The 27,447-nt window shown below is 42.1% G+C and overlaps 1 protein-coding gene across 2 annotated transcripts in view; it reads right to left on the minus strand.

Annotated features, from left to right (window-relative positions):
* Nucleotides 1-1,903: 1,903 nt before the first annotated feature.
* Nucleotides 1,904-27,447, minus strand: part of DUSP3 (dual specificity phosphatase 3) — a 105,707-nt gene continuing 80,163 nt past the window's right edge. Inside the window, exon 3 of one of the 2 annotated variants that reach the window (XM_077252088.1) lies at nt 1,904-5,519. In XM_077252088.1, coding sequence (XP_077108203.1) covers nt 5,314-5,519 — 206 coding nt within the window. In that variant the 3' untranslated portion in view covers nt 1,904-5,313. The remainder of the gene's footprint in view (nt 5,520-27,447) is intronic. The other variant, XM_077252087.1, reaches the window with a different exon arrangement.

The following is a 27,447-nucleotide window of genomic DNA, read 5'->3' on the forward strand; positions in this document are numbered from 1 at the left end:
GTGACTCATAGGGAGCAGTAAATGTGAGTGGGCCATGTGGAGCAGACATAGGGGGTGACTCATAAGGAACAGTAAATGTGAGTGGGCCATGTGGAGCAGACATAGGGGTGACTCATAGGGAGCAGTAAATGTGAGTGGGCCATGTGGAGCAGACATAGGGGGTGATTCATAGGGAACAGTAAATGTGAGTGGGCCATGTGGAGCAGACATAGGGGGTGACTCATAGGGAGCAGTAAATGTGAGTGGGCCATGTGGAGCAGACATAGGGGGTGACTCATAGGGAACAGTAAATGTGAGTGGGCCATGTGGAGCAGACATAGGGGGTGACTCATAGGGAGCAGTAAATGTGAGTGGGCCATGTGGAGCAGACATAGGGGGTGATTCATAGGGAACAGTAAATGTGAGTGGGCCATGTGGAGCAGACATAGGGGGTGACTCATAGGGAGCAGTAAATGTGAGTGGGCCATGTGGAGCAGACATAGGGGGTGACTCATAGGGAGCAGTAAATGTGAGTGGGCCATGTGGAGCAGACATAGAGGGTGACTCATAGGGAGCAGTAAATGTGATGGGCCATGTGGAGCAGACATAGGGGGTGACTCATAGGGAGCAGTAAATGTGAGTGGGCCATGTGGAGCAGACATAGAGGGTGACTCATAGGGAGCAGTAAATGTGATGGGCCATGTGGAGCAGACATAGGGGGTGACTCATAGGGAGCAGTAAATGTGAGCGGGCCATGTGGAGCAGACATAGGGGGTGATTCATAGGGAACAGTAAATGTGAGCGGGCCATGTGGAGCAGACATAGAGGGTGACTCATAGGGAACAGTAAATGTGAGCGGGCCATGTGGAGCAGACATAGAGGGTGACTCAGGGAGTAGTAAATGTGAGCGGGCCATGTGGAGCAGACATAGAGGGTGACTCATAGGGAGCAGTAAATGTGAGTGGGCCATGTGGAGCAGACATAGGGGGTGACTCATAGGGAGCAGTAAATGTGAGTGGGCCATGTGGAGCAGACATAGAGGGTGACTCAGGGAGCAGTAAATGTGAGCGGGCCATGTGGAGCAGACAGAGGGTGACTCATAGGGAGCAGTAAATGTGAGTGGGCCATGTGGAGCAGACAGAGGGTGACTCATAGGGAGCAGTAAATGTGAATGGGCCATGTGGAGCAGACAGAGGGTGACTCATAGGGAGCAGTAAATGTGAGTGGGCCATGTGGAGTAGACATAGGGGGTGACTCATAGGGAGCAGTAAATGTGAGTGGGCCATGTGGAGCAGACAGAGGGTGACTCATAGGGAGCAGTAAATGTGAGTGGGCCATGTGGAGCAGACATAGGGGGTGACTCATAGGGAGCAGTAAATGTGAGTGGGCCATGTGGAGCAGACATAGAGGGTGACTCATAGGGAGCAGTAAATGTGATGGGCCATGTGGAGCAGACATAGGGGGTGACTCATAGGGAGCAGTAAATGTGAGTGGGCCATGTGGAGCAGACATAGGGGGTGACTCATAGGGAGCAGTAAATGTGAGTGGGCCATGTGGAGCAGACATAGAGGGTGACTCAGGGAGCAGTAAATGTGAGTGGGCCATGTGGAGCAGACATAGGGGGTGACTCATAGGGAGCAGTAAATGTGAGTGGGCCATGTGGAGCAGACATAGAGGGTGACTCAGGGAGCAGTAAATGTGAGCGGGCCATGTGGAGCAGACAGAGGGTGACTCATAGGGAGCAGTAAATGTGAATGGGCCATGTGGAGCAGACAGAGGGTGACTCATAGGGAGCAGTAAATGTGAGTGGGCCATGTGGAGTAGACATAGGGGGTGACTCATAGGGAGCAGTAAATGTGAGTGGGCCATGTGGAGCAGACAGAGGGTGACTCATAGGGAGCAGTAAATGTGATGGGCCATGTGGAGCAGACATAGGGGGTGACTCATAGGGAGCAGTAAATGTGAGTGGGCCATGTGGAGCAGACAGAGGGTGACTCATAGGGAGCAGTAAATGTGAATGGGCCATGTGGAGCAGACAGAGGGTGACTCATAGGGAGCAGTAAATGTGAGTGGGCCATGTGGAGTAGACATAGGGGGTGACTCATAGGGAGCAGTAAATGTGAGTGGGCCATGTGGAGCAGACAGAGGGTGACTCATAGGGAGCAGTAAATGTGAGTGGGCCATGTGGAGCAGACATAGGGGGTGACTCATAGGGAGCAGTAAATGTGAGTGGGCCATGTGGAGCAGACATAGAGGGTGACTCATAGGGAGCAGTAAATGTGAGCGGGCCATGTGGAGCAGACATAGAGGGTGACTCAGGGAGCAGTAAATGTGAGCAGGCCATGTGGAGCAGACAGAGGGTGACTCATAGGGAGCAGTAAATGTGAGTGGGCCATGTGGAGCAGACAGAGGGTGACTCATAGGGAGCAGTAAATGTGAATGGGCCATGTGGAGCAGACAGAGGGTGACTCATAGGGAGCAGTAAATGTGAGTGGGCCATGCGGAGCAGACATAGAGGGTGACTCATAGGGAGCAGTAAATGTGAGTGGGCCATGTGGAGTAGACATAGGGGGTGACTCATAGGGAGCAGTAAATGTGAGTGGGCCATGTGGAGCAGACAGAGGGTGACTCATAGGAAGCAGTAAATGTGAATGGGCCATGTGGAGCAGACAGAGGGTGACTCATAGGGAGCAGTAAATGTGAGGGGGCCATGTGGAGCAGACATAGGGGGTGACTCATAGGGAGCAGTAAATGTGAGTGGGCCATGTGGAGTAGTCGGTGTGAGAGCAGGGAACAACTCCATTCTTTTCTCATCCTACAGTGCACACAGTGCCGCTGCCTGGTACACACTTGCCGGCCAATGACAGTAGTCTGCCTGTCAGTGTGATGTTGCAACAGAACCATCAGTGCTGAAGAGCAGACGACGGTGGACTCTTCTCAAGAACAAAAATAGTAAGTGAGTATTGGTCAATATCATAGTGAGAGAACAATTTTATATGAGGCTTTAGAGTGGTGTGGGGGCTATAATTTTTATTTTGTGCACTGTTTGGGGGGTGAGGGGGAAGCGGGCGTGTAGTTGGATGTGTGGGAGGAGGGGCACAAACATTTACACAAGGCAATAAAGAAAGCCAGGATTTTATTTAGGGAAGCTTAATCATGGGACATAACTTTACATAGGGCACTTTTCTGGGCATAATTTAATATAGGGCGCTAAATATATAGCTTACCTTCATATTAGGCACTAAGGTAAACACTACGCTACTTAGAATGTATTATAGTGCTATTTACTATGGAACACTTTGGGGGCATTGTATGGAACGTTTTACTATGAGGCACTTTTAGAGGGGCACTACGTGAATGTGCTCTATAATCTGAAAGACCCTATAATTTTTGGAAGCACTACTGGTTTGGAGGGTACTGTAGTTATAGCAGTATTAATTCTCTAGTATAGTATTTGTGGTACTGATGAGCACAGTAGACACTTTAATAGGTGTAGCATCTAGATGGCGAGATTAAAAGAGGTAGCAAAACGTCAAGCTTGTGACAAGGGTGAGGATGTGCTGGGAAACATGGAGCCAAAATGTCTGTATTACAAACTGTGCAGAGACAAGAAGCTGTCTTGATGGCTTCTGCCTAATGGAGAAAATGATTAAAGTGAATTACTGCAATCAGGTATTGGCTGTGAGTCACTGGATTTAATGCTTTGTTCTGTCTTAACTGTCTGATAAGTATCAGTATAAGACTACAAAACTATCACTGGTTTCAGTTTTTGTGTGGTTCTAGATTTAGTATTCCTGTAGTATTTTTTTTTTAATTCATCAACGTTATGGATATCCAGATATGGTATAGTGGTATTATTTACTTACAATATGACGGTGTTTTTTAGTTATGGCATTACCGTGTTATTTAGTTAAGGTATGGCAGTGTTATTTAGTTATGGTATGACTTATTTAATTATGGTATGGCAGTTTTAATTATGGCATGGCGGTGTTACTTAATAATGGTATAATGGTGCTATTTAGTTTTGATATAGCGGTGTTATTTAGTTGTGGTATGTGTTATTTAGTTATGACAGGGCAGTGTTAATTAGTTATGGTTTGGTGGTGTTATTAACTTAATGTATGATGACAATGTTATTATGCTATGGTGGTGTTATTTAGTTATGGAATGGTGGTGTTATTTAGTTATGGTATGGTGGTGTTACTCAATTACTGTGCGGTGACAGTATCCATTCACTGGTATAGCACAATGTGTTATATACTTCCCAAAAAGCTCCAATTCTTACAATTGCTCAAAAATTAGTGAATGATGATGATTATTGGGAAGTGTGAATGTTCCTTTCATGGGGTGTGTAATTTATTAATTGTATGGAGAAAGCTCTTAAAAACTAAAATAAAAAACTTTTGCACAGGATTTCACTGTATGTTTTAACATATAATATAGTATTTTATATTCAAAAAGTAAAATAAAGAGATAATACATGTACACCCATAAAACAAACACTGAAAACTATTTTAAGAAAATCATACCAGCGATAGAAGACTATTTTTTGTGATCACCCTGACATGTAGAGTTGTAATCTCCCTCCGTGTGCTATAGTAGCTGACGTAAAATATGGCCAAACAGTTAGAGCTTTGCTGTTTCTATGGCAAAAATGACTGCAAGTGACCTGTAGCTTTAAGCACTGATACACTGCATACATGTATTTTTTTACACGTTAAAGCAGCTTTAATATACATCTGAAACAGAACATTATAAACTGTTTTGATACATAGACCCAAAAACATCATAGCAAAACTTTACTAGAAAAACAGGAAAGGTTTAGCTTGATAAATGACAGTGAGCAAAATCAATAATGGAAGGCAATGAGCCATGCTGATCACAATGACACAGTGAGAAGATGGGTCACCCCTCAGGCATAGGGGTGGTTTGTATACATTTTCGGTTATAGCAAATATCACAATTTAAAAAATAAACCAAATTAAAATGGTTCCTTTAAACTCTAAAAAAGTAAAGCCAAAAATATTTGGCAACTCAACTACGTCAGGACAACACTGAACCATTGGGAGATCCCTTCCTGCTTTTTGAAGGGAACCCACCTCCTACGCTCAGTGAAGGCATCCATTTGATAACCCAAAAAAGTACCCAATTAGCGCACCAGACATTAGTAACACCATGAGCTGTGAGATGTACATGTGCCTCATGGCTCACAACAACGGTTTCCAAACTAACAGAAAAGTAACAGAAATGGCTGCCTACACATAGTTTAGAGGATGGTTCCATGTTGAAATCCCTGCTGTGGGAACACATTGTACTTGTAGCTATTTGCTATAATCAACACTTGATTTTGCCCTCCGACACCAGTTTTTCATTGAGCTGACAAAGCTGCTTCAGGAAACCATCGTTGGGGCCAATCTCCCTTTTTTGCCGCACTGTGGCAACTGCGGTTTTTACATCCATCTTGTGACGCAGCATGAGGTAAGCTATGACCAACGTAGGTGAACGGCTGTAACCCTCCCGGCAGTGGACAAACACCCGACCTGTAAGCAGAAGAGAACAAAGTGAGTCGTTTGGGCAAAGCAACTTTTGAATTAATCCTCTTATTTGGGAGGCTTATGACATATCGACAAGAAAGTGTCCATCCATTGCATGAGGACATACAGTCATGGCCAAAAGTATTCACACCCCTGCAATTCTGTCAGATAATACTCAGTTTCTTCCCGAAAATGATTGCAAACACAAATTCTTTGGTATTATTATCTTCATTTAATTTGTCTTAAATGAAAAAACACAAAAGAGATGAAGCAAAAAGCAAAACATTGATCATTTCACACAAAACTCCAAAAATGGGCCAGACAAAAGTATTGGCACCCTTAGCCTAATACTTGGTTGCACAACCTTTAGCCAAAATAACTGCGACCAATCGCTTCCGGTAACCATCAATGAGTTTCTTACAATGCTCTGCTGGAATTTTAGACCATTCTTCTTTGGCAAACTGCTCTAGGTCCCTGATATTTGAAGGGTGCCTTCTCCAAACTGCCATTTTTAGATCTCTCCACAGGTGTTCTATGGGATTCAGGTCTGGACTCATTGCTGGCCACCTTAGAAGTCTCCAGTGCTTTCTCTCAAACCATTTTCTAGTGCTTTTTGAAGTGTGCTTTGGGTCATTGTCCTGCTGGAAGACCCATGACCTCTGAAGGAGATCCAGCTTTCTCACACTGGGCCCTACATTATGCTGCAAAATTTGTTGGTAGTCTTCAGACTTCATAATGCCAAGCACACGGTCAAGCAGTCCAGTGCCGGAGGCAGCAAAGCAACCCCAAAACATCAGGGAACATCCGCCATGTTTGACTGTAGGGACCGTGTTCTTTTCTTTGAATGCCTTTTTTTTTCTCCTGTAAACTCTATGTTGTTGCCTTTGCCCTAAAAGCTCTACTTTTGTCTCATCTGACCAGAGAACATTCTTGCAAAATGTTTTAGGCTTTTTCAGGTAAGTTTTGGCAAACTCCAGCCTGGCTTTTTTTTGTCTCGGGGTAAGAAGTGGGGTCTTCCTGGGTTTCCTACCATACAGTCCCTTTTCATTCAGACGCCGACGGATAGTACGGGTTGACACTGTTGTACCCTCAGACTGCAGGGCAGCTTGAACTTGTTTGGATGTTAGTCGAGGTTCTTTATCCAACATCCGCACAATCTTGCGTTGAAATCTCTTGTCAATTTTTCTTTTCCGTCCACATCTGCGCACGGTAGACACAGGAACATTCAGGTCTTTGGAGATGGACTTGTAGCCTTGAGATTGCTCATGCTTCCTCACAATTTGGTTTCTCAAGTCCTCAGACAGTTCTTTGGTCTTCTTTCTTTTCTCCATGCTTAATGTGGTACACACAAGGACACAGGACAGAGGTTGAGTCAACATTAATCCATGTCAACTGGCTGCAAGTGTGATTTAGTTATTGCCAACACCTGTTAGGTGCCACAGGTAAGTTACAGGTGCTGTTAATTACACAAATTAGAGAAAAATATTTAGAATTGAGAGTCCTCAGTGGTTGATACCTTTTAATGGCTAACTGAAAAGATGGTAACAAATTGCAAGCTTTCGAGACTACATACGTCTCTTCATCAGGCAAAGACTAAAACAAATTCTGAAGAATCACATATTTATGCACAAATTAGAGAAGCATCACATGATTTTTCGAACAGTGCCAATACTTTTGTCCACCCCCTTTTTTATGTTTGGTGTGGAATTATATCCAATTTGGCTTTAGAACAATTCTTTTTGTGTTTTTTTCATTTAAGACAAATTAAATGAAGATAATAATACCAGAGAATTTGTGTTTGCAATCATTTTCAGGAAGAAACTGAGTATTATCTGACAGAATTGCAGGGGTGTGAATACTTTTGGCCATCACTGTACCCTGAGGGCCCATGTGCATGGCACGGCTGCCATAGATGTATATTGTGCTATGTTATGGAAAAGACACCCTGAAGCGGCGCTACTGAATAGCTGGATGAGAAGATTTATCAAAAAAAGGCTGCAAAGTAAAATATTTTTCACTTAGTTGGGGTTTCACTCACTGGTGGACCTCTGCCCTTTTAATTTTCCGATTAGGGAACCTACAATTGGAAACTGGGCAGCAATAATTGAAACCTCTCTCCTTCCTCCTATGTATTATACTTACAAGTATATCGCTTATGTAAGGTGAACAGGCCCTTGTTATCTTCAGTATAGTGAAGGCTCTTCAGAAGAAAAGTAAGAATATAGAAGTACACAGAGCCTCTAATGTGCCACCACGTATTTTCAGTTTTTCTGCAAAAGTTCATTCTGTCATACTTCATACAAATCCAACGAAAACTGGTGGCATACTCCATCTATAATAAGGCACATAACCCGTTTGTGACCCCATGCATGAGCCCTTACATGGTTTTTGTAAAAAAAAAAAAAAAAATTAAGCACCCAATTAACTTCAGTAGATCTAAACTAGACACTTGACTCCACAATAATCTGTTTTTTTAACCCTTTTTTTTATATCAATGAAGTAAATTGGTGATGTACATCAAATGTTATTGTTTCAATTGGTTTTGGTCAGTTGAAGGAAGAAAACATTACTACAGTGTAGCGCTGGTGTCCCTGCACGCTTCTTCCCTCCCCAGCAGGGATGACAGCTCACTTACAGCCGTGGGACCGTCTCACACTACCTCCTCCCCGGGCTGCTACCCGGGGTCTGCACTTGGCTCGCAGATTTCAGGAACTGTGACTAGGATGCGTGTGTGCGCACTTCCTCATTCTTAAAAGAGATAGCGCGCGACATCCTAAAGTTTCCCCAGCCAATGGATGGGACACACTTACTATTTAAGGCACCTCCACATGTTGGGAGGTGCCTGACCAACGTGTAAAGTTATTTGTCTGCACGCTTGGTAGTTGTCAGGTCCCCAGTACCCGCCAGTTCCCGTCTTGTACCTGTCTGCCTATACTTGCTTTGTGTCCCTGTATTCCAGCCATGCCTGCCAGCACCTGCCTGTATATCAGTCATGCCCGCCAGCACCTGCCTGCCAATATATCAGCTGTGCCTTCCAGCACCTGCTCTGCCAGTCTGTATACCAGCTGTACCTGCCATGCCAGTCTCTAAACCAGCCTGCTCCTGTCGTGGCCTGGCTGGCCTGTATATCAGCCGTACCTGCCTGCACTTGCTTGTGGCAGCACTCATATATGAAATCGCACCAGGATAACAAATCAAAATGAACAACGAGCGTTGCCAGGTAAGAGATGGTACTCCCTCTCCCATCCACTGGCTACTGATAACTGTAGGCCAATGGAATAGGATCGATTTGAACCAACTCTAATGACCACCTGTTCTACATTATTATTTTGACTCTTGAATTTAATGGACAGGCTGGAGATGTGTTTAGAATGGGGACTAAAGATCTTCCATAGCAGCAAAAGGACTTGTGACAATCGTTGAGTAATTGAACTTAGAATCATAGTGATTCCACTCAACGTTATGTTGCTATAACATCCAAAAAGATACCATTAGCCACACCAATGTTTAAACCCAAAACGAAAATACTACAGCATTCTTAGTCTTGGCATTTACTTTAACCTTTTGAAAAGTATGTATACTTATTCACTTTCTTTTAATGGATTAGATAAGATTTGATGTTTTTTGTATATTCTGGAAGCTGGAGTCTTTACCTTTCTTGGACATATCTACCCAAAAAGCCATGCAGTGCCATGCTTTCCCACTGACTGGTTTATTTTGGAAAGGGTGAGATGGATTATTTTGTTTAATTGAACAGAAAAGAAAACTGCAGCATTTCAAGTGAAGTCCAAATGCAAGGGGAAAATACTCCAAGAAATGTGGTCTATATCATTAGTTTAGTCCGTTTTATGGACCAGATTACTGCATGTAATAGAATGCAGCAACTATAACCATTAGCAATTTGAAAGAATACATGGTGCTGCAGGTCTGATTTTAACAATCTCCAACCTTAAAGCGGTTGTCCCATGAACAAAGTACATTATTTATGATTAGATGTTGGAATAATAACAAGTTCCACAATAGGATGTGTTATTTTTTTTCCCCCGTGCTGAGATAATCTTATAAATATGTCCCTACTATGTACTGTGTTATTTGCTGTGTTTGACCATGCAAAGTTGCTCCAATTCCTGGTTTGAACATACCACAGCACTAGACCAAAGGAGGAAGCATAAGACAGTACACAGATGACACAGCAAGGTGTTACATACAGTACAGACCAAAAGTTTGGACACACCTTCTCATTTGAAGATTTTTCTGTATTTTCATGACTATGATAATTGAACATTCACACTGAAGGCATCAAAACTATGAATTAACACATGTGGAATTATATACTTAGCAAAAAAGTGTGAAACAACTGAAAATATGTCTTATATTCTAGGTTCTTTAAAGTAGCCACCTTTTGCTTTGATGAATGCTTTGCACACTCTTCGCACTCTCTTGATGAGCTTCAAGAGGTAGTCACCGGGAATGGTCTTCCAACAATCTTGAAGGAGTTCCCAGAGATGCTTAGCACTTGTTGGCCCTTTTACCTTCACTCTGCGGTCCAGCTCACCCCAAACCATCTCGATTGGGTTCAGGTCTGGTGACTGTGGAGGCCAGGTCATCTGGCGTAGCACCCTATCACGCTACTTCTTGGTCAAATAGCCCTTACACAGCCTGGAGGTGTGTTTGGAGTCATTGTCCTGTTGTAAAATAAATGATGGTCCAACTAAACGCAAACCGGATGGAATAGCATGACGCTGCAAGATGCTTTGGTAGCCATGCTGGTTCAGTATGCCTTCAATTTTGAATAAATCCCCAACAGTGTCACCAGCAAAGCACCCTCACACCATCTCACCTCCTCCTCCATGCTTTACGGTGGGAACCAGACATGTAGAGTCCATCCGTTCACCTTTTCTGCGTCGCACAAAGACACGGTGTTTGGAACCAAAGATCTCAAATTTGGACTCATCAGACCAAAGCACAGATTTCTACTAGTCTAATGTCCATTCCTTGCGTTCATTAGCCCAAACAAGTCTCTTCTGCTTGTTGCCTGTCCTTAGAAGTGGTTTCCTAGCAGCTGTTTTACCATGAAGGCCTGCTGCACAAAGTCTCCTCTTAACAGTTATTGTAGAGATGTGTCTGCTGCTAGAACTCTGTGTGCCATTGACCTGGTCTCTAATCTGAGCTGCTGTTAACCTGCGATTTCTGAGGCTGGTGACTCGGATAAACTTATCCTCAGAAGCAGAGGTGACTCTTGGTCTTCCTTTCCTGGGGCGGTCCTCATGTGAGCCAGTTTCTTTGTAGCTCTTGATGGTTTTTGCAACTGCACTTGGGGACACTTTCAAAGTTTTCCCAATTTTTTGGACTGACTGACCTTCATTTCTTAAAGTAATGATGGCCACTCGTTTTTCTTTACTTAGCTGCTTTTTTCCTGCCATAATACAAATTCTAACAGTCTATTCAGTAGGACTATCAGCTGTGTATCCACCAGACTTCTGCTCAACACAACTGATGGTCCCAACCCCATTTATAAGGCAAGAAATCCCACTTATTAAACCTGACAGGTCTGTACTGTATGCTTCTTTTTGTGAGGAAACACATATCCCCTGCCTGTTTTATCACAGAAGCAGGTGTTTCTGCTATGTCTCCAGTCCTCTGAGCTCATCATAAATCAAGTGAGTAGGATCAGGATCTCTGGCAACACATATGAGCTTTGCAGTTGCCAGAGATCCTGATCCTACTCACTTGATTTATGATGAGCTCAGAGGACTGGAGACATAGCAGAAACACCTTAAATTATTACTATGTTTCAAGATCATTCAGGTGCCTGCTTTTCATGTACAGTTGTGGCCAAAAGTATTATATAGAGATAAGGCGCACAACCATAATTAATATGGTAGCAGGGAGGTGCAAAAGGGCCGGTAGTAAGAGACAATATGAGCAAAAAATGAAGAAGAAAGTACTACCGTATAGCCCGCACACTACACCATACAAATATAAGAAAAAATATAACAAACTTTATTTGGTACATCATCACAAAGATATAAAACATAATTAAAATACATGGGCACCCTACCCCAAAAAAACCTCAACATGTACAATATAAGGAAAATAGGATGTTGATGGAGATAAACGAGTTATATAAGTATATAAGCAATCATTGTAGTACACAGAAAAATATATATACAAAACAACCTCCAAATGCACCTAAGACGGAAAGATATATATCTAAAGCACAAGCAGTAAAGGGGTGAAATACCCTAGAGACCTCTGAGCAATAACACAGCAGGTATAATCCTGCAACCGAAGAATATCGCCAAGACAATGCCCCACAAGTCAGCACAGATATAATGAAATAACAACCATACCGTAAAGAATATATAGATGGCCAAATGGCCTTCAGAGACACTGGCACATTCTGACTACAGACCTTCAGACAACCAAAGTTGTCAGTGAATCACCACTACTCACGGCTAGTTGGGCTCCAAATTTTAGGGACCTTCTTACTAGGAGCCACTACAGTCGGCAGACTGTGAGGCTTCATCGTGGCATAATTTTGAAGGGCTCCTTTGCAGGTGGCAATTGTAGCATCTGCCCATATATGTGTACCAATAGGGATTTTTTTTATTAATCCTAGGGATGGAACGAGATACAGATTGAGGAACTATATCAATTGCAAGTCAAATTGTGTCATCTATGCCTTAATATGTCCCTGCCAACTGGTATATGTGGGGCAAACATCCCAAGAACTTTGACGGCGGATACAAAAGTATTTCTCGGCTATCAACTTGGCTTCAATGGACCAATCAAAGGGTAAACCACTTACTTTGGTAGCATCTCATTATCTCGCCCACCACTCAGGTAAAATCAATGATACACGGGTGGTGGGTTTGGAGAAAATTTCTCTATCTAACAGAGGGGGTTGCCCAAGGAAATTACTCCTATGGTCTGAATCCCGTTGGATTTTCAGTTTTAAGTTCCATCACTCCCATGGGCCTTAATGAGGAGTTACTATTCACTGGCTTTTTGGGTTAAGGCTGCCCTCTCGGTATCCCTATACAGATTGGCCGTATAGACTCATTCCTCTTTTTGTGTCTTTTGTACCTAGGATCTACACGTAATTCCAAATGGATTATCTTCTACTGTCTCCCATTGGATTTTTGGACTACTAGTGAAGTGGACCTTGGATTAACCATATGGCTCCTTGGAATTTTCCTCATACTGAGTCTTTGACATTTTATTCGGAAGTGTGTCTTACATTATTCCTCTAAGTGTGCTGCTTTTCCATACACTTGGATTGTGGCATGGACTTGTATGCTTTACATTTTTTGCACCTTATTTGGACTGTTATCACAATATGGTCTTTTGATGACTCCATCCTTGGATACAAAGTTCAATATTTAGGTCATGGTGTTTCCTTATGGATCCCGAATTCATTTAATTGGATTCATGTGACATTGGGACCGTTTGGCTGGCCTGTGCTTACTCTACTGACCATGACATGGCCATTAAATATATTTATTTCTTTATATTGTTATTGTGCTGGGCCCTCTACTGAACTTTTATGATTCTTTGTCGTTTTTGGTATTCTTTACCACCAATGCACCTTAGACCTTTTTGAGGCCCTTGTTACCTTTTCATTTTTTCTTATACCCCATTTATACATACGATCAATAGGGGGCTGTTGAGTATATTCTTGGTGTGCTTGTATGTACTTTTCCTATGTGAATAAACTTTATACTGGATTATGTGAACTGTCCTTACACTTGTACGTATTTCTATATAACCACATCAGAAGGAAGCGGGATTCACTATACGCGAAACGCGTGTTGGGGTAAATTTCCGGGACCAGAACTGGACGTGCTGCACTATTATGGGTAATTCCGTTTAACTTATTCACAATGCACATCGTAATCTGACCTGTCGCACTATTATGGCTAGATTTCGTCTAGCCTATTTACAATGCACATCGTAACCTGATTGTTATCAGGCTTGTGACAAATGCTGTGGGCATGAAATGCACTGATGCTGTTATTATTAGAGTGCCACAGCCCATGCACCTTTGGTCAGATCTGATGGTAATGATACAGCTGCACCTTATTATACGGATATCTTAGTATACCCAGCAGTGTCCTGTTCTATGTATCTCGGAGTTTGGATGCACTTATGATTTATCACATGAATTTATTTATGGTACATGATTTTATTGTTTTATGCAAAATACTTTTCAATAAAATTTTGACTATTATAATTTTTCTGGCATTTTGTGACTTATAGTTCTCCTTAGTTATTACATCTCTATACATATTGATTGATTATTAGGTGGAATTTGAATACATATATACTTTTTTCATTTTTTCTTTCTATGTTTTTCTTTTCAGTCTGATTGTTATGTTCATTTACATATATTGATTCTATTTACATGTTTTTGTTATGTCCCATTGGTCCATCCTTGTGTCTATATGTGTCATGTTGGTTGTTCCCAGCGTTGTACGGTTCTCTGTCTATGGTTTGTCTCTCATTGTTTCCTCCACGCACTTTTATTTTATTAGTCTCCCGGGAGCTGCACCTGCGCTACCATGTTCATTTGCCTTCCTCCATTTAGGAGGGCTGTGCATTTGCACTCCACTTCGCGCATGCGCTTCCCTTGTGCGGGTCATGCTGCCCATGCGCAATTTTGCGCTATGGACAGCAGACCGCTTTCGGGTCCACCCTTCTGCGCAGGCGCTGGTTCTCTTGGATTCATTGTGCAAATGCGCACTACGGCGCGTCACATTACAGCTCACTTCCGTATTCGCATGCCGCCTCTTCAGGCTCTCGTCCATCACACTGGTGTTATATATACCAATCACCCGCTCAGGTGTTATGGTGTGGTGATTAAGGAGCGACATGCGACTAGCTCTGAGCAGGTGGTAACTATACTGACCGCAGTTCCTAATCTTAACACAGACACTAGCAGTAGCCGTGGGATGTTCCTGTCACTCCCTAGACACCTTGTCACAGCCGGAGATCTAGCTACCCCTAAAGGTAGAAACAGGAAAGCTATCTTGCCTCAGAGAAAATCCCCAAAGGATAGGACAGCCCCCCACAAATAATGACTGTGAGAGAAGGAAATGACATACGTAGTATGAAACAAGATTTAGCAAAGGAGGCCACTACTAGCTAGAAAGAATTAGTACAGGACAGAACACTGTGCGGTCAGTAATAAAAACTAGAAAAAGTCCACCGCAGAGAAATGCAAAAGTCTCCACACCTGACTAAAGGTGTGGAGGGCAAACTCTGCTGCCCAGAGCTTCCAGCTTAGCTGACTAGATACCTACTGATAAGCTGGACAAATAAGCAAAACATAGAAAGTGCTAAACAACAAAGTCCACAACAAGTGAACTGCAAAAAGACAAGCAAGGACTTAGCTTTGCTGAAATGGTCAGAGTGACAGGGAAATCCTCAGGGAGCCATGACTCCAAGCTCAACAATTGACAACTGGCATTGAATTAGGGAAAAGGCCAGACTAATATAGCCGAGCCAAAAAGACGATCAGTGAAAACAGCTGCTGATGCTAAATCCAAGAAGCAGCCATACCACTCAAAACCACAGGAGGGAGCCCAAGAGCAGAACCCACAAAAATGCTACTTATAACCACCGGAGGGAGCCCAAAAGCGGAATTCACATCACTCAGGTATATATTGGCAATTTGGTAGCTCAGACACATGCTTCCCCTGACGAAGCCGTACGGGTTACGGCGATACGCGTTGGGTCGTTGTAGCGGCACCCTTCCCAGTATTCCATCTCTCTTCCCCCTTCGGGTGGTTCCACTGTACCTTGGCAAGTTGGTCCTAGCATTTCAGCATTGCCTGACCCTCTTCATTTATGGTATATGGCTTAGTTCATTACTTTTTCTATACATACTTAGGCCCATTCCTGTTTATTTTACACAGGTTGTGGCCCTTTGGCCATCTATATATTCTTTACGGTATGGCTGTTATTTCATTATATCTATGCTGACTTGTGGCGCATTGTCTTGGCGATATTCTTCGGTTGCAGGATTATACCTGCTGTGTTATTGCTCAGAGGTCTCTAGGGTATTTCACCCCTTTACTGCTAGTGCTTTAGATATATATCTTTCCGTCTTAGGTGCATTTGGAGGTTGTTTTGTATATATATTTTTCTGTGTACTAACAATGATTGCTTATATACTTATATAACTCGTAAATCTCCATCAACATCCTATTTACCTTATATTGTACATGTTGGGGTTTTTTGGGGGTAGGGTGCCCATGTATTTTAATTATGTTTTATATCTTTGTGATAATGTACCAAATAAAGTTTGTTATATTTTTTCTTATATTTGTGTGGTGTCGTGTGTGGCCAAAAGTATTGACACCCCTGCAATTCTGTCAGATAATACTCAGTTTCTTCCTGAAAATGATTGCAAACACAAATTCTTTGCTATTATTATCTTCATTTAATTTGTCTTAAAGGAAAAAATACATAAGATAATGAAGCAAAAAGCAAAACATTGATCATTTCTCACAAAACTCCAAAAATGGGCCAGACAAAAGTATTGGCACCCTTTAGCCTAAATAACTGCGACCAACCGCTTCCAGTAACCATCAATGAGTTTCTTACAATGCTCTGCTGGAATTTTAGACCATTCTTTTTTGGCAAACTGCTCCAGGTCCCTGATATTTGAAGGGTGCCTTCTCCAAACTGCCATTTTTAGATCTTTCCACAGGTGTCCTATGGGATTCAGGTCTGGACTCATTGCTGGCCACCTTAGAAGTCTCCAGTGCTTTCTCTCAAACCATTTTCTAGTGCTTTTTGAAGTGTGTTTTGGGTCATTGTCCTGCTGAAAGACCCATGACCTCTGAGGGAGACCCAGCTTTCTCACACTGGGCCCTACATTATGCTCCAAAATTTGTTGGTACTCTTCAGACTTCATAATGCCATGCACACAGTCAAGCAGTCCAGTGCCAGAGGCAGCAAAGCAACCCCAAAACATCAGGGAACCTCCGCCATCTTTGACTGTAGGGACCGTGTTCTTTTCTTTGAATGCCTCTTTTTTTCTCCTGTAAACTCTATGTTGATGCCTTTGCCCAAAAAGCTCTACTTTTGTCTCGTCTGACCAGAGAACATTCTTCCAAAACATTTTAGGCTTTTTCAGGTAAGTTTTGGCAAACTCCAGCCTGGCTTTTTTATGTCTCGGGGTAAGAAGTGGGGTCTTCCTGGGTCTCCTATCATACAGTCCCTTTTCATTCAGACGCCAACGGATAGTACGGGTTGACACTGTTGTACCCTCGGACTGCAGGGCAGCTTGAACTTGTTTGGATGTTAGTCGAGGTTCTTTATCCAACATCCACACAATCTTGCGTTGAAATCTCTTGTCAATTTTTCTTTTCCGTCCACATCTAGGGAGGTTAGCCACAGTGCCATGGGCTTTAAACTTCTTGATGACACTGCGTACGGTAGACACAGGAACATTCAGGTCTTTGGAGATGGACTTGTAGCCTTGAGATTGCTCATGCTTCCTCACAATTTGGTTTCTCAAGTCCTCAGACAGTTCTTTGGTCTTCTTTATTTTCTCCATGCTCAATGTGGTACACACAAGGACACAGGACAGAGGTTGAGTCAACATTAATCCATGTCAACTGGCTGCAAGTGTGATTTAGTTATTGCCAACACCTGTTAGGTGCCACAGGTAAGTTACAGGTGCTGTTAATTACACAAATTAGAGAAGCATCACAAGATTTTTCGAACAGTGCCAATACTTTTGTCCACCCCTTTTTATGTTTGGTGTGGAATTATATCCAATTTGGCTTTAGGACAATTCTTTGTGTTTTTTCATTTAAGACAAATTACATGAAGATAATACCAAAGAATTTGTGTTTGCAATCATTTTCAGGAAGAAACTGAGTATTATTTGACAGAATTGCAGGGGTGTCAATACTTTTGGCCACAACTGTATGTGTTCTGTCCTTGTTTTTCATAGCAAGAACATGTACCCATTATATTCTATGGTGTTGTTCACATATTCTTTCTATCAAAATCTGGGATCAAAATCATCTCTAAAAGTGTGTTCTGTCCTAGCAGTATAATTGCTGTCTAAAAGTCTTGTCATTTTTGTATCTCATACAAAATACATTGTATCTTCTGTGTATATTAATCCTTCCTATATTTTTATATTGTAAGGTAACAGCACCATCTGCTTGCGGTTTAATGTATACATTCTAGTTCAGTTTGTATTATGGGAAGTTCCTAGAGCATTGTGGGATTGTTCCTGTTGCATTGTGGTCTTACAGTGAATTTGATGTATTGAATAGGTAATCATCAACTTGTATATTACCTCATGTTACTGTGTATTGCAGACTATCAGTATTTTATGCACTGTACAGTTACATATTCTGAAATGCTCTTGTTACTGCATCTTACAGTTTCACCCTTTCCTGACACATCTACAATCAATAAAACAAGGTTACACGTATATCCATTGTTCAGGTGAGGTAGACCTTTTGATTCTGAGCACTCTGTTGCTAACGTAGACATAGAAGCGTCTCACTTCATTATGGATGTACTCTAGTACTATCTTGCCGTCAGTGTAGTTCTCAACATTAGTGATGAGCGAGTGTACTCATTGCTCGGGTGACCTCCGAGTATTTGTTATTGCTCGGAGATATAGTTTTCATCGCCTCAGTTGCATGATTTACGGCTTCCAGATACGCTGAAGACATGTGGGAATTCCCTAACAAACAGGCATTCCTCACATTTATTCAGCGTATCTGGAAGCCGTAAATCATGCAACTGAGGCAATGAAAACTATATCTCCGAGCAATAACAAATACTCGGAGGTCAGCCGAGCAACGAGTACACTCGCTCATCACTACTCAACATCTTTAATCTCTAGGTTCATTTCCATAGTGATGAGTTCTGCCAACTCGACTGCTAACACAGAAGCACAAAGTTCCAGGGGTGGTACGGTGTGTTCACAGAGCGGTGTTAGTTTCGCTCCGCTCATGACAAACCCTACATGGCATTGTCCACTGGTGTCTATCGTCTTCAAATAAGCTACCGCAGCAATCGCTTTGATTGAATCATCGGAGAACACACAAAGGGTTTGTGTCAACTTTACAGCCTTGTTCTCTTAAAGAAGACAGGGGGGTTTAGCTACATGTCCCATTACACATACTATGGCGCAATCAAAATCATGTACAGACCATGGATGGCATCAATGTGCAAATCTTGTATTTTAGAATTGCAAATTTAGGCTTTGCAATTTTTTTGCCATACAAGACAAGAAGATCACTGATCATAAAAAAGGACATGCTTTTCACATACAAAAAAAAAAAAGCGGATTTCTGAATAAGGGCTTAGGATGACTTTCTTCAAACACTACAATAAAGAATTACACATTAACTAACCCTGATACCCGTAAACGATTTGACCTTCAAAAAAATGTCTCAACTGCTGAACATGAAAGTGTTCACATCAAGTTGAAATTAGTGCCTTTCAACTTCAAATTATAATATATTGGGGAATTAAATTTAGTCTAAGAGCTCGGTCACATAATGTATTTGCACACTGACAGCATTCGGATCAATGTTATTTAACCCTGCTGTTCTGTTCGGGTCATAGTGACCCGAACAGACTTTTTGCGGCCCTGTAGATTTTTTTCTGTAAGTCTCTAAAACTTGAGACTCCTTGACTTTTCCTCATTTGGGGGGACCTACATATGAGTATATATATATATTTTTTTTTTCGTTTACTTTTTGCTACACGAAAAAAGTTACACTAGTTCTGTTCGGGTCATAGTGACCCGGCATCGTTTTTTACAGCTGTGAGGCCATATTTTCAGTGAAATAAAGGAGTTATAACCTCAGTTGGGTCTATTTATTGCATCTACTATTGTATATCAATTGATTTATTTCCTAAATTATTTCAATGGGGTCGTACACGCGCTTTACCGGGGGTATGCATTGAGATCTGCGCACCATAAAAATGGCTTTATATTGATTATTTTTGGTGCACAGTCTATTCTAAAATGTAGAGTGCATCTGGAGAGATCACTAGGTGTGCACTACACGTGTATATTATGCGCAGAACGGACTGCTCAGAACACGCTGTCTAACATGTTTTGTTTTGTAAAGCTGAGCTGTAAAGTGTTGCAAATATTTTTTTTTTGCTAAGTAAGTCTGTCTTCCTGGCTTATCTGCTTGTGTACAGAAGGGTGGGTTCTTATCTTCTCTGATTTTATTACATGTAATTAGTGTTATTACTGTGTGATACACTACTCTACACTTAGCATGATAGATTGCTGGACAAAGCGTCCGTCAACATGCCCAGGACAGTGAAGCCATGACCTCCACAAGCTCTTCTACCCCCATGGCCTCTTCTGGCATCAAAAGAAAAAGATGCAGCTATTGCCCTTCATCTTGTGACAACAAGACAAGTATAACATGTTATAGCTGTAAAGCATTTATATGCAAACAACATGTGTATTGTCTTGCATGCAAGAAATCGTAAATTTATCTGATCATATGTAAGTATATTCACATTGTAATGTTTCTTATCTTTAATTTTTTATCACAAAATGTTTGATTTGATTTTTTTTGTTTGTTTTTTTTTTACAAAATATGTGTAGTTTTCTATTTTCGTTTTTCTCATTGATCTGTTTTTTTCTGAATAAACCCCCCCCAAAAAAAATTCTGTTTCATTTTTCTTTTTTTTTCTACCAAACATGTTCACAAACAGTCTAGTAAGCAAAAAGTTATAAAAAAAAATGAGTTAGAGTGTCTAAAATCAAGGTTTAATAAGCCGGGTCATAGTGACCCGAACAGAACTAGTGTATAGTAAATGCGAACAGAACAGCAGGGTTAATGTGGCCAGAGCACGAGCTTTTTTTTTTCCAATGATCGAATCTGCGTGTGAAAAAAAAAAATGCATACCTGGTCTAGCCCCCTACCGTGTGACTTGATATTTGTATATAAGATTCTTTACTTCCTCCCTTGCCAATCATGGCATATTAATAAGTTCTGATGCAGTATGAGTGAAGTGCCCATTACCGCCACACAATCCTTCACTCACTTTTTTAGAAATAATGAATCTTCCTGCTTCTAAAGCCCTCTATAGAGAGGAGATAGCCATCAAATAAAATATGGTTCAGCCGACTTCTATCTCCCCCGACAGAGGAAAGCTTGTTTAGCCGAGCGCTCCCGCGTTCTCTATGAAAAAAAAGGCAGTTGCCAGACATCTCATTGGTGGTGGCGTATCTCTAGAGCACAAAAGGATCGTCAGTCCAAAATCAAACATGTCGGATCCTTAACTACTCAATAGTCAACTGTCAGCGGACCCCATACACATTAGACTTGTCAATATAGGTGGGTTCTTCCTATGGTAGTATAATGTATATGGGGGCCATAAATGCAAGAAGTCCAGGAGGATGTTCTTTGACAATAATTATGTAATAATAATCCTGTTCATATTTACATTTCTAGGGTTAGAGACAGACAAGCAGCTGACCATTTACTATAATCGATACATTGTTAGCTACATTTAATGCTCCTAGGTTTTCAAATACATGTGTGTTTTTTTTAATTCTATATTCATCGGATAGGAATTTCTCTTGATCTCCTAAGTCGCCCATTTTGGTTCATACTGTTGCCAATAAACACAAGAAATCTATACTGACCTTGCAGTAAAAATGATGCCTTCTACAATTCATCACCAGAATTTCAATAAACTGAACTGGCTCTGCAAGTTATAACTCATCTTGATATCAGAAAATGAATTTGCTCTCCCAAGTCAGCTCACAAACTGAAAACATAGCTGTTACGTGCCCGCTACTTGCAACAGCAGCAATAAACAGAGAGTAAAATTGACCTGTCAGACTTGGAATTTAATTATTGCTGATATTCACACGTTGCACAGGAAAGAATACAAGTATAGAATAAAAACATATCGGGACGTCAGTATTTCGGTAATGAAGATGACTGCGTGTGGCCGCCTCTGCGGCTGAATTGTGTGTTTGATGTAATGTTGTCATTTGGTTAATGTTTATTTAATGTGACAATTAAGTTTCCATTTCAGAGGCCCAGAACAACTCTCACAGTGACATTTGGCAAGTCCATAAACAATAACTGCACTAGTTGTTGCCATATAGAAAAAAAAACATGAAGATGGAATTAATTTACGACTGGAAAATGACTTGCTGGGATAATTTAGTTGATATTATACATGAATTTCTCTCTTAATTTGCTGTGGGAAAAAAGCAATAAAAAAGGACAGACAGGCTGAATCATAAAGGTGTATCATGCACCGCTGTAGATGTTCCAACCCTCCTTAGGACGCCTAGAGATTTCTGCATAGTAAAGAAAGATTTTGCTTGCTGATCCAATAGTTAAATATGGCCTATAAAGTTCCCTCATTGACAGACAGTCACATAAAAATTACTGCATTTTGTGATGGCTCAGGAGCCCGATTTTGATCTCATAGATATTGCACAATAAAGAGGACAGGAACATTTGGACTATTCTATAACAGCAGTGCTCTCGCAGGTTGTCAAGGTTGAGATTTCCAGCTTTGCATCAGCTGAAAAGCCGCAAGTTGAAGATCAGAACTTTGTAGTGTTCATAGTCAGGTGGTTTCAAAGACTTGAGGCTCTTCATAGACTGCCCAAAAACCAACAGAGATGCTATTCCATCTGGTAAAGTTGATCTGACCTTTCCTAAGTGAATTAGTGTAGATCGACATTTCCCAACCTCGAATTTATGGGACCCCGAAAAATGTTCAACATACCTGGATCAGATCCAGCTTGGCCTCAAGACAATATTCTGTCATCCTCCCTTTGCCTTCCTCTCTACTATCTCATTCAATGTTCCTAGCCTCTTCACATCTATATCAGGATAATGGATGCTGTCCCTTTGTATCACAATGTGTGTGTGTGTGTGTGTGTGTGTGTGTGTGTGTGTGTGTGTGTGTGTGTGTCTCTAGGCATCTTCTCAGGTACCCCATTATACAAAGTCTCTGGAATACCAAAACAGGCCATAGCAGGGGACCGCTGTGGAGGAAACAGCAGCAGCATATACACTGCTCAAAAAAATAAAGGGAACACTAAAATCCCACATCCTAGATATCACTGAATGAAATATTTCAGTTGTAAATCTTTATTCATTACATAGTGGAATGTGTTGAGAACAATAAAAAAATTATCAACGTAAATCACAACTAATATCCCACGGAGGTCTGGAGTTGGAATGATGCTCAAAGTCAAAGTGGAAAATTAAGTTACAGGCTGATCCAACTTCTGTGGAAATGCCTCGACAAGAAAATGATGCTCAATAGTTTGTATGACCTCCATGTGCCTGTATGACCTCCCTACAATGCCTGGGAATGCTCCTGATGAGGCAGCAGATGGTCTCCTGAGGGATCTCCTCACAGACCTGGACTATAGCATCCACCAACTCTTGGACAGTCTGTGGTGCAAAGTGACTTTGGTGGATGATGCAAGACATGATGTCCCAGATGTGTTCAATTGGATTCAGGTCTGGGGAATTGTCATGAATCCCAATGGCTAGGGATAGCACAGGACAAGCAAAGTACAAATATATTACGGACGAGCTCTAGGGTGATGGAACCTGGGCTGACCGCTGCCCTACGCCTGACAAACGCAACTAGAGATAGCCAGGGAGCGTGCCTACGTTGGTTCTAGACGCCACGCACCAGCCTAAGAGCTAACTAGCACTGCAGAGAAAATAAAGACCTCACTTGCCTCCAGCGGAATGAACCCCAAAAGATATAGTTGCCCCCCACATGTATTGACGGTGAAATGAGAGGAAGGCACACACATAGAGATGATATATATAGTTTTAGCAAATTGAGGCCCGCTGAAAACTAGAAAGCAGAACGATACAAAAGGGGACTGAGCGGTCAGCAAAAAACCCTAATCAAAAAAACCATCCTGAGATTACAAGAACCCATGTGCCAACTCATGGCACATGGGGAGAACCTCAGTCCACTAGAGCTACCAGCTAGCATAGAGACATAATAAGCAAGCTGGACAAAAAACCAAACAACTGAAAATCAGCACTTAGCTTATCCTGAAAGATCTGGGAGCAGGTAGGCAGGAACCAAACAGAGCACATCTGAATACATTGATAGCCGGCAAGGGAAATGACAGAAAGGCCAGGTAAAATAGGAAACACCCAGCCACTGATGGACAGGTGGAAACCAAAGGCCGCAACCCACCAAAGTCACCCAGTACCAGCAGTAACCACCAGAGGGAGCCCACAAACAGAATCCACAACAGGGAATGGGCAGGCCAGTCCATAGCTTCAGTGCCTTCATCTTGCAGGAACTGCTGACACACTCCAGCCACATGAGGTCTGGCATTGTCCTGCATTAGGAGGAACCCAGGGCCAACTGCACCAGCATGTGGTCTCACAAGGGGTGAGGATCTCATCTCGGTACCTAATGGCAGTCAGGCTACCTCTAGCGAGCACATGGAGGGCTGTGCAGCCCTCCAAAGAAAGGCCACCCCACACCATTACTGACCCACTGCCAAACCGGTCATGCTGAAGGATATTGCAGGCAGCAGATCGCTCTCCACAGCATCTCCAGACTCTGTCATGTCTGTCATATGTGCTCAGTGTGAGCCTGCTTTCATCTGTGAAGAGCACAGGGCATCAGTGGCAAATTTGCCAATCCTGGTGTTCTGTGGCAAATCCCAAGCGTCCTGCACGGTGTTGGGCTGTGAGCACAACCCCCATCTGTGGACGTCAGACCATCCTCATGGAGTCGGTTTCAAACCATTTGTGCAGACACATGCACATTTGTGGCCTGCTGGAGGTCATTTTGCAGGGCTCTGGCAGTGCTCCCCCTGTTCATCCTTGCACAAAGGCTGAGGTAGAGGTCCTGCTGCTGGGTTTTTGCCCTCCTACGGCTCCCTCCACGTCTCCTGGTGTACTGGCCTGTCTCCTGGTAGCGCCTCCAACCTCTGGACACTACGCTGACAGACACAGCAAACCATCGTGCCACACCTCGCATTGATGTGCCATCCTGGATGAGCTGCACTATCTGAGCCACTTGTGTAGGTTGTAGAGTCTGTCTCATGTTACCACGAGTGTGAAAGCACAACCAACATTCAAAAGTGACCAAAACATCAGCCAGAAAGCATTGGTACTGAGATGTGGTGTGTGGTCCCCACCTGCAGAACCACTCCTTTATTGAGTGTGTCTTGATAATTGACAATAATTCCCATCTGTTGTCTATTCCATTTGCACAACAGCTTGTGAAATTGATTGTCAAACAGAGTTGCTTCCTAAGTGGACAGTTTGATTTCACAGAAGTTTGATTTACTTGGAGTTAGATTCTGTTGTTTAAATGTTCCCTTTATTTTTTTGAGCAGTGTATATATGAGCTTTATAACACATCAAAGAAGAGGGGGTCAACAAATACCCAGTTATAAACAGTGCCTGAACCACATGAGGAATACTTTATGAAGATACGACCAACCATGACCAACGCTTTAGATTTAAACGTGTGAATTAATTTTGGGGTCTGATCTGGGGGTCAAAGTTAGCGACTTAAATCCTGGTCAAAACAAAGTGGTTAGAAGTGTCACTTATGTCCAGGTGCTGAAATTGATCATATACAGGCTTGTCTTACTAATTCTTGAATCTGCTTCTTTTTTGATTCTCTGTTACTAAACAAAATGGTCTTGGCTCCGCAAAGGCTAACCTTACTGCGGGCATTTATCTGCCTTTTCTAGATGAGAACCACTGTGTGAAGTGAAGTTGGTGGCTACTATCTTCCAGTTGACTCTTTTATGTGTCACTTTGAAGCAAAGTCGACTGTTCATTATTTTTGTAGAGCTTATATTTCACAGAAGATAATTCCCAAGCCAAACTATTACAGCTGTACTTTCTAGTGAGTACATCACAGAACGCTTCACTATCATTTATATGCAGCCAATGTTCTGCCGCACTGATAAAACTCAAAATTACTCCATTTAAAAAGAGGCTGCTCGCTATGAAATGGAGCCGGGCTACACTGGATATCAGCTGCAAACTGAAGACTCAACTGTATAATGGGATTCTAACAAGAGTCAAAGGCAGCGCGGCAGGAAGAAAGAGTGTGGAAAATGCAAATGCTCAGTCGTGGAAATGCTACTAAAGTACGCCTGTTCTGCAAATAATCCAGGATCCCGCTGAAATCTCCTCGGTGCCAATGCGACATAATGAGGCAGTTTTTTTCCTGAGAACCACATTTTTCTTCATGCACATTAGATTAGATTCATGTCGGCTCAGTTTTATCTCATTGTGCGGTGACAGACAAAAAGCCCTTCCAAAATGAAGACTAAAAGCACATGTCGCAATGTGGGCAAAATGTTGCTACTTTTTCATGCCATTTGCCAGTTAGATTACAACATTGTCAAAGTATAGGAGTGGTTAACAGGGAGTGGGTGCGACCAATAAGGCCTTATTCGGAAGTCCGATTTTTGCGTACAAGTGCGATTCGTGGTCTTCAAGGATTGCACTCGTACCTGTGATGGTCTATGGGGCCATTCACATGTCAGCGATTTTTTGCGGAGGCATGTCCCCTTTGGATCTGAGGGTCGGACAAACATTGTCAATGCAAGTCAATGGGTCCATCGAAAAAAATCAGAAACACTGGGGCGACATCTGATTTTCACAAACTGGTAGAAAGGAGAAGGTGGAGAAAGGTTTTCTTTTTTTTCTCCACATACGAGAAAATATGATGACACCCACACCACACTCTGATTAAAAAAAAGTAAAAAATCTGTCCATTTTCTTCATACGTGGAACAATCGGACATATTAGTGAATTCATTACTAGCTTTAAAGGCAGTAAATACTATTTTTTAATATATTGCCTAAAAGCAGGCATGGATTTTCTTTTCAAACTTTTAGACAAGTTTCAAAGCAACCCACTGTCACTAAATTGTGACTATACATTCTGCAAATATCATCAATTTCTCTGCTGAGTGACCATACGTCCTGCAAATATCATCACTTCCTCTGCTGAGTGACCATACATTCTGCAAATATCATCACTTTCTCTGCTGAGTGACCATACATCCTGCAAATATCATCACTTTCTCTGCTGAGTGACCATACATTCTGCATATCATCACTTTCTCTGCTGAGTGACTATACATTCTGCAAATATCATCACTTTCTCTGCTGAGTGACTATACATTCTGCATATCTCATCACTTTCTCTGCTGAGTGACCATACATCCTGCAAATATCATCACTTTCTCTGCTGAGTGACCATACATCCTGCAAATATCATCACTTTCTCTGCTGAGTGACTATACATTCTGCAAATATCATCACTTTCTCTGATGAGTGACTATACATCCTGCAAATATCATCACTTTCTCTGATGAGTGACCATACATTCTGCATATCTCATCACTTTCTCTGCTGAGTGACCATACATCCTGCAAATATCATCACTTTCTCTGCTGAGTGACCATACATTCTGCATATCATCACTTTCTCTGCTGAGTGACTATACATTCTGCAAATATCATCACTTTCTCTGCTGAGTGACCATACATCCTGCAAATATCATCACTTTCTCTGCTGAGTGACCATACATTCTGCATATCATCACTTTCTCTGCTGAGTGACTATACATTCTGCAAATATCATCACTTTCTCTGCTGAGTGACTATACATTCTGCATATCTCATCACTTTCTCTGCTGAGTGACCATACATCCTGCAAATATCATCACTTTCTCTGCTGAGTGACCATACATCCTGCAAATATCATCACTTTCTCTGCTGAGTGACTATACATTCTGCAAATATCATCACTTTCTCTGATGAGTGACTATACATCCTGCAAATATCATCACTTTCTCTGATGAGTGACCATACATTCTGCATATCTCATCACTTTCTCTGCTGAGTGACCATACATCCTGCAAAT

The sequence above is a fragment of the Ranitomeya variabilis genome, chromosome 4, assembly GCF_051348905.1.
Source record: "Ranitomeya variabilis isolate aRanVar5 chromosome 4, aRanVar5.hap1, whole genome shotgun sequence".
NCBI lineage: Eukaryota > Metazoa > Chordata > Amphibia > Anura > Dendrobatidae > Ranitomeya > Ranitomeya variabilis.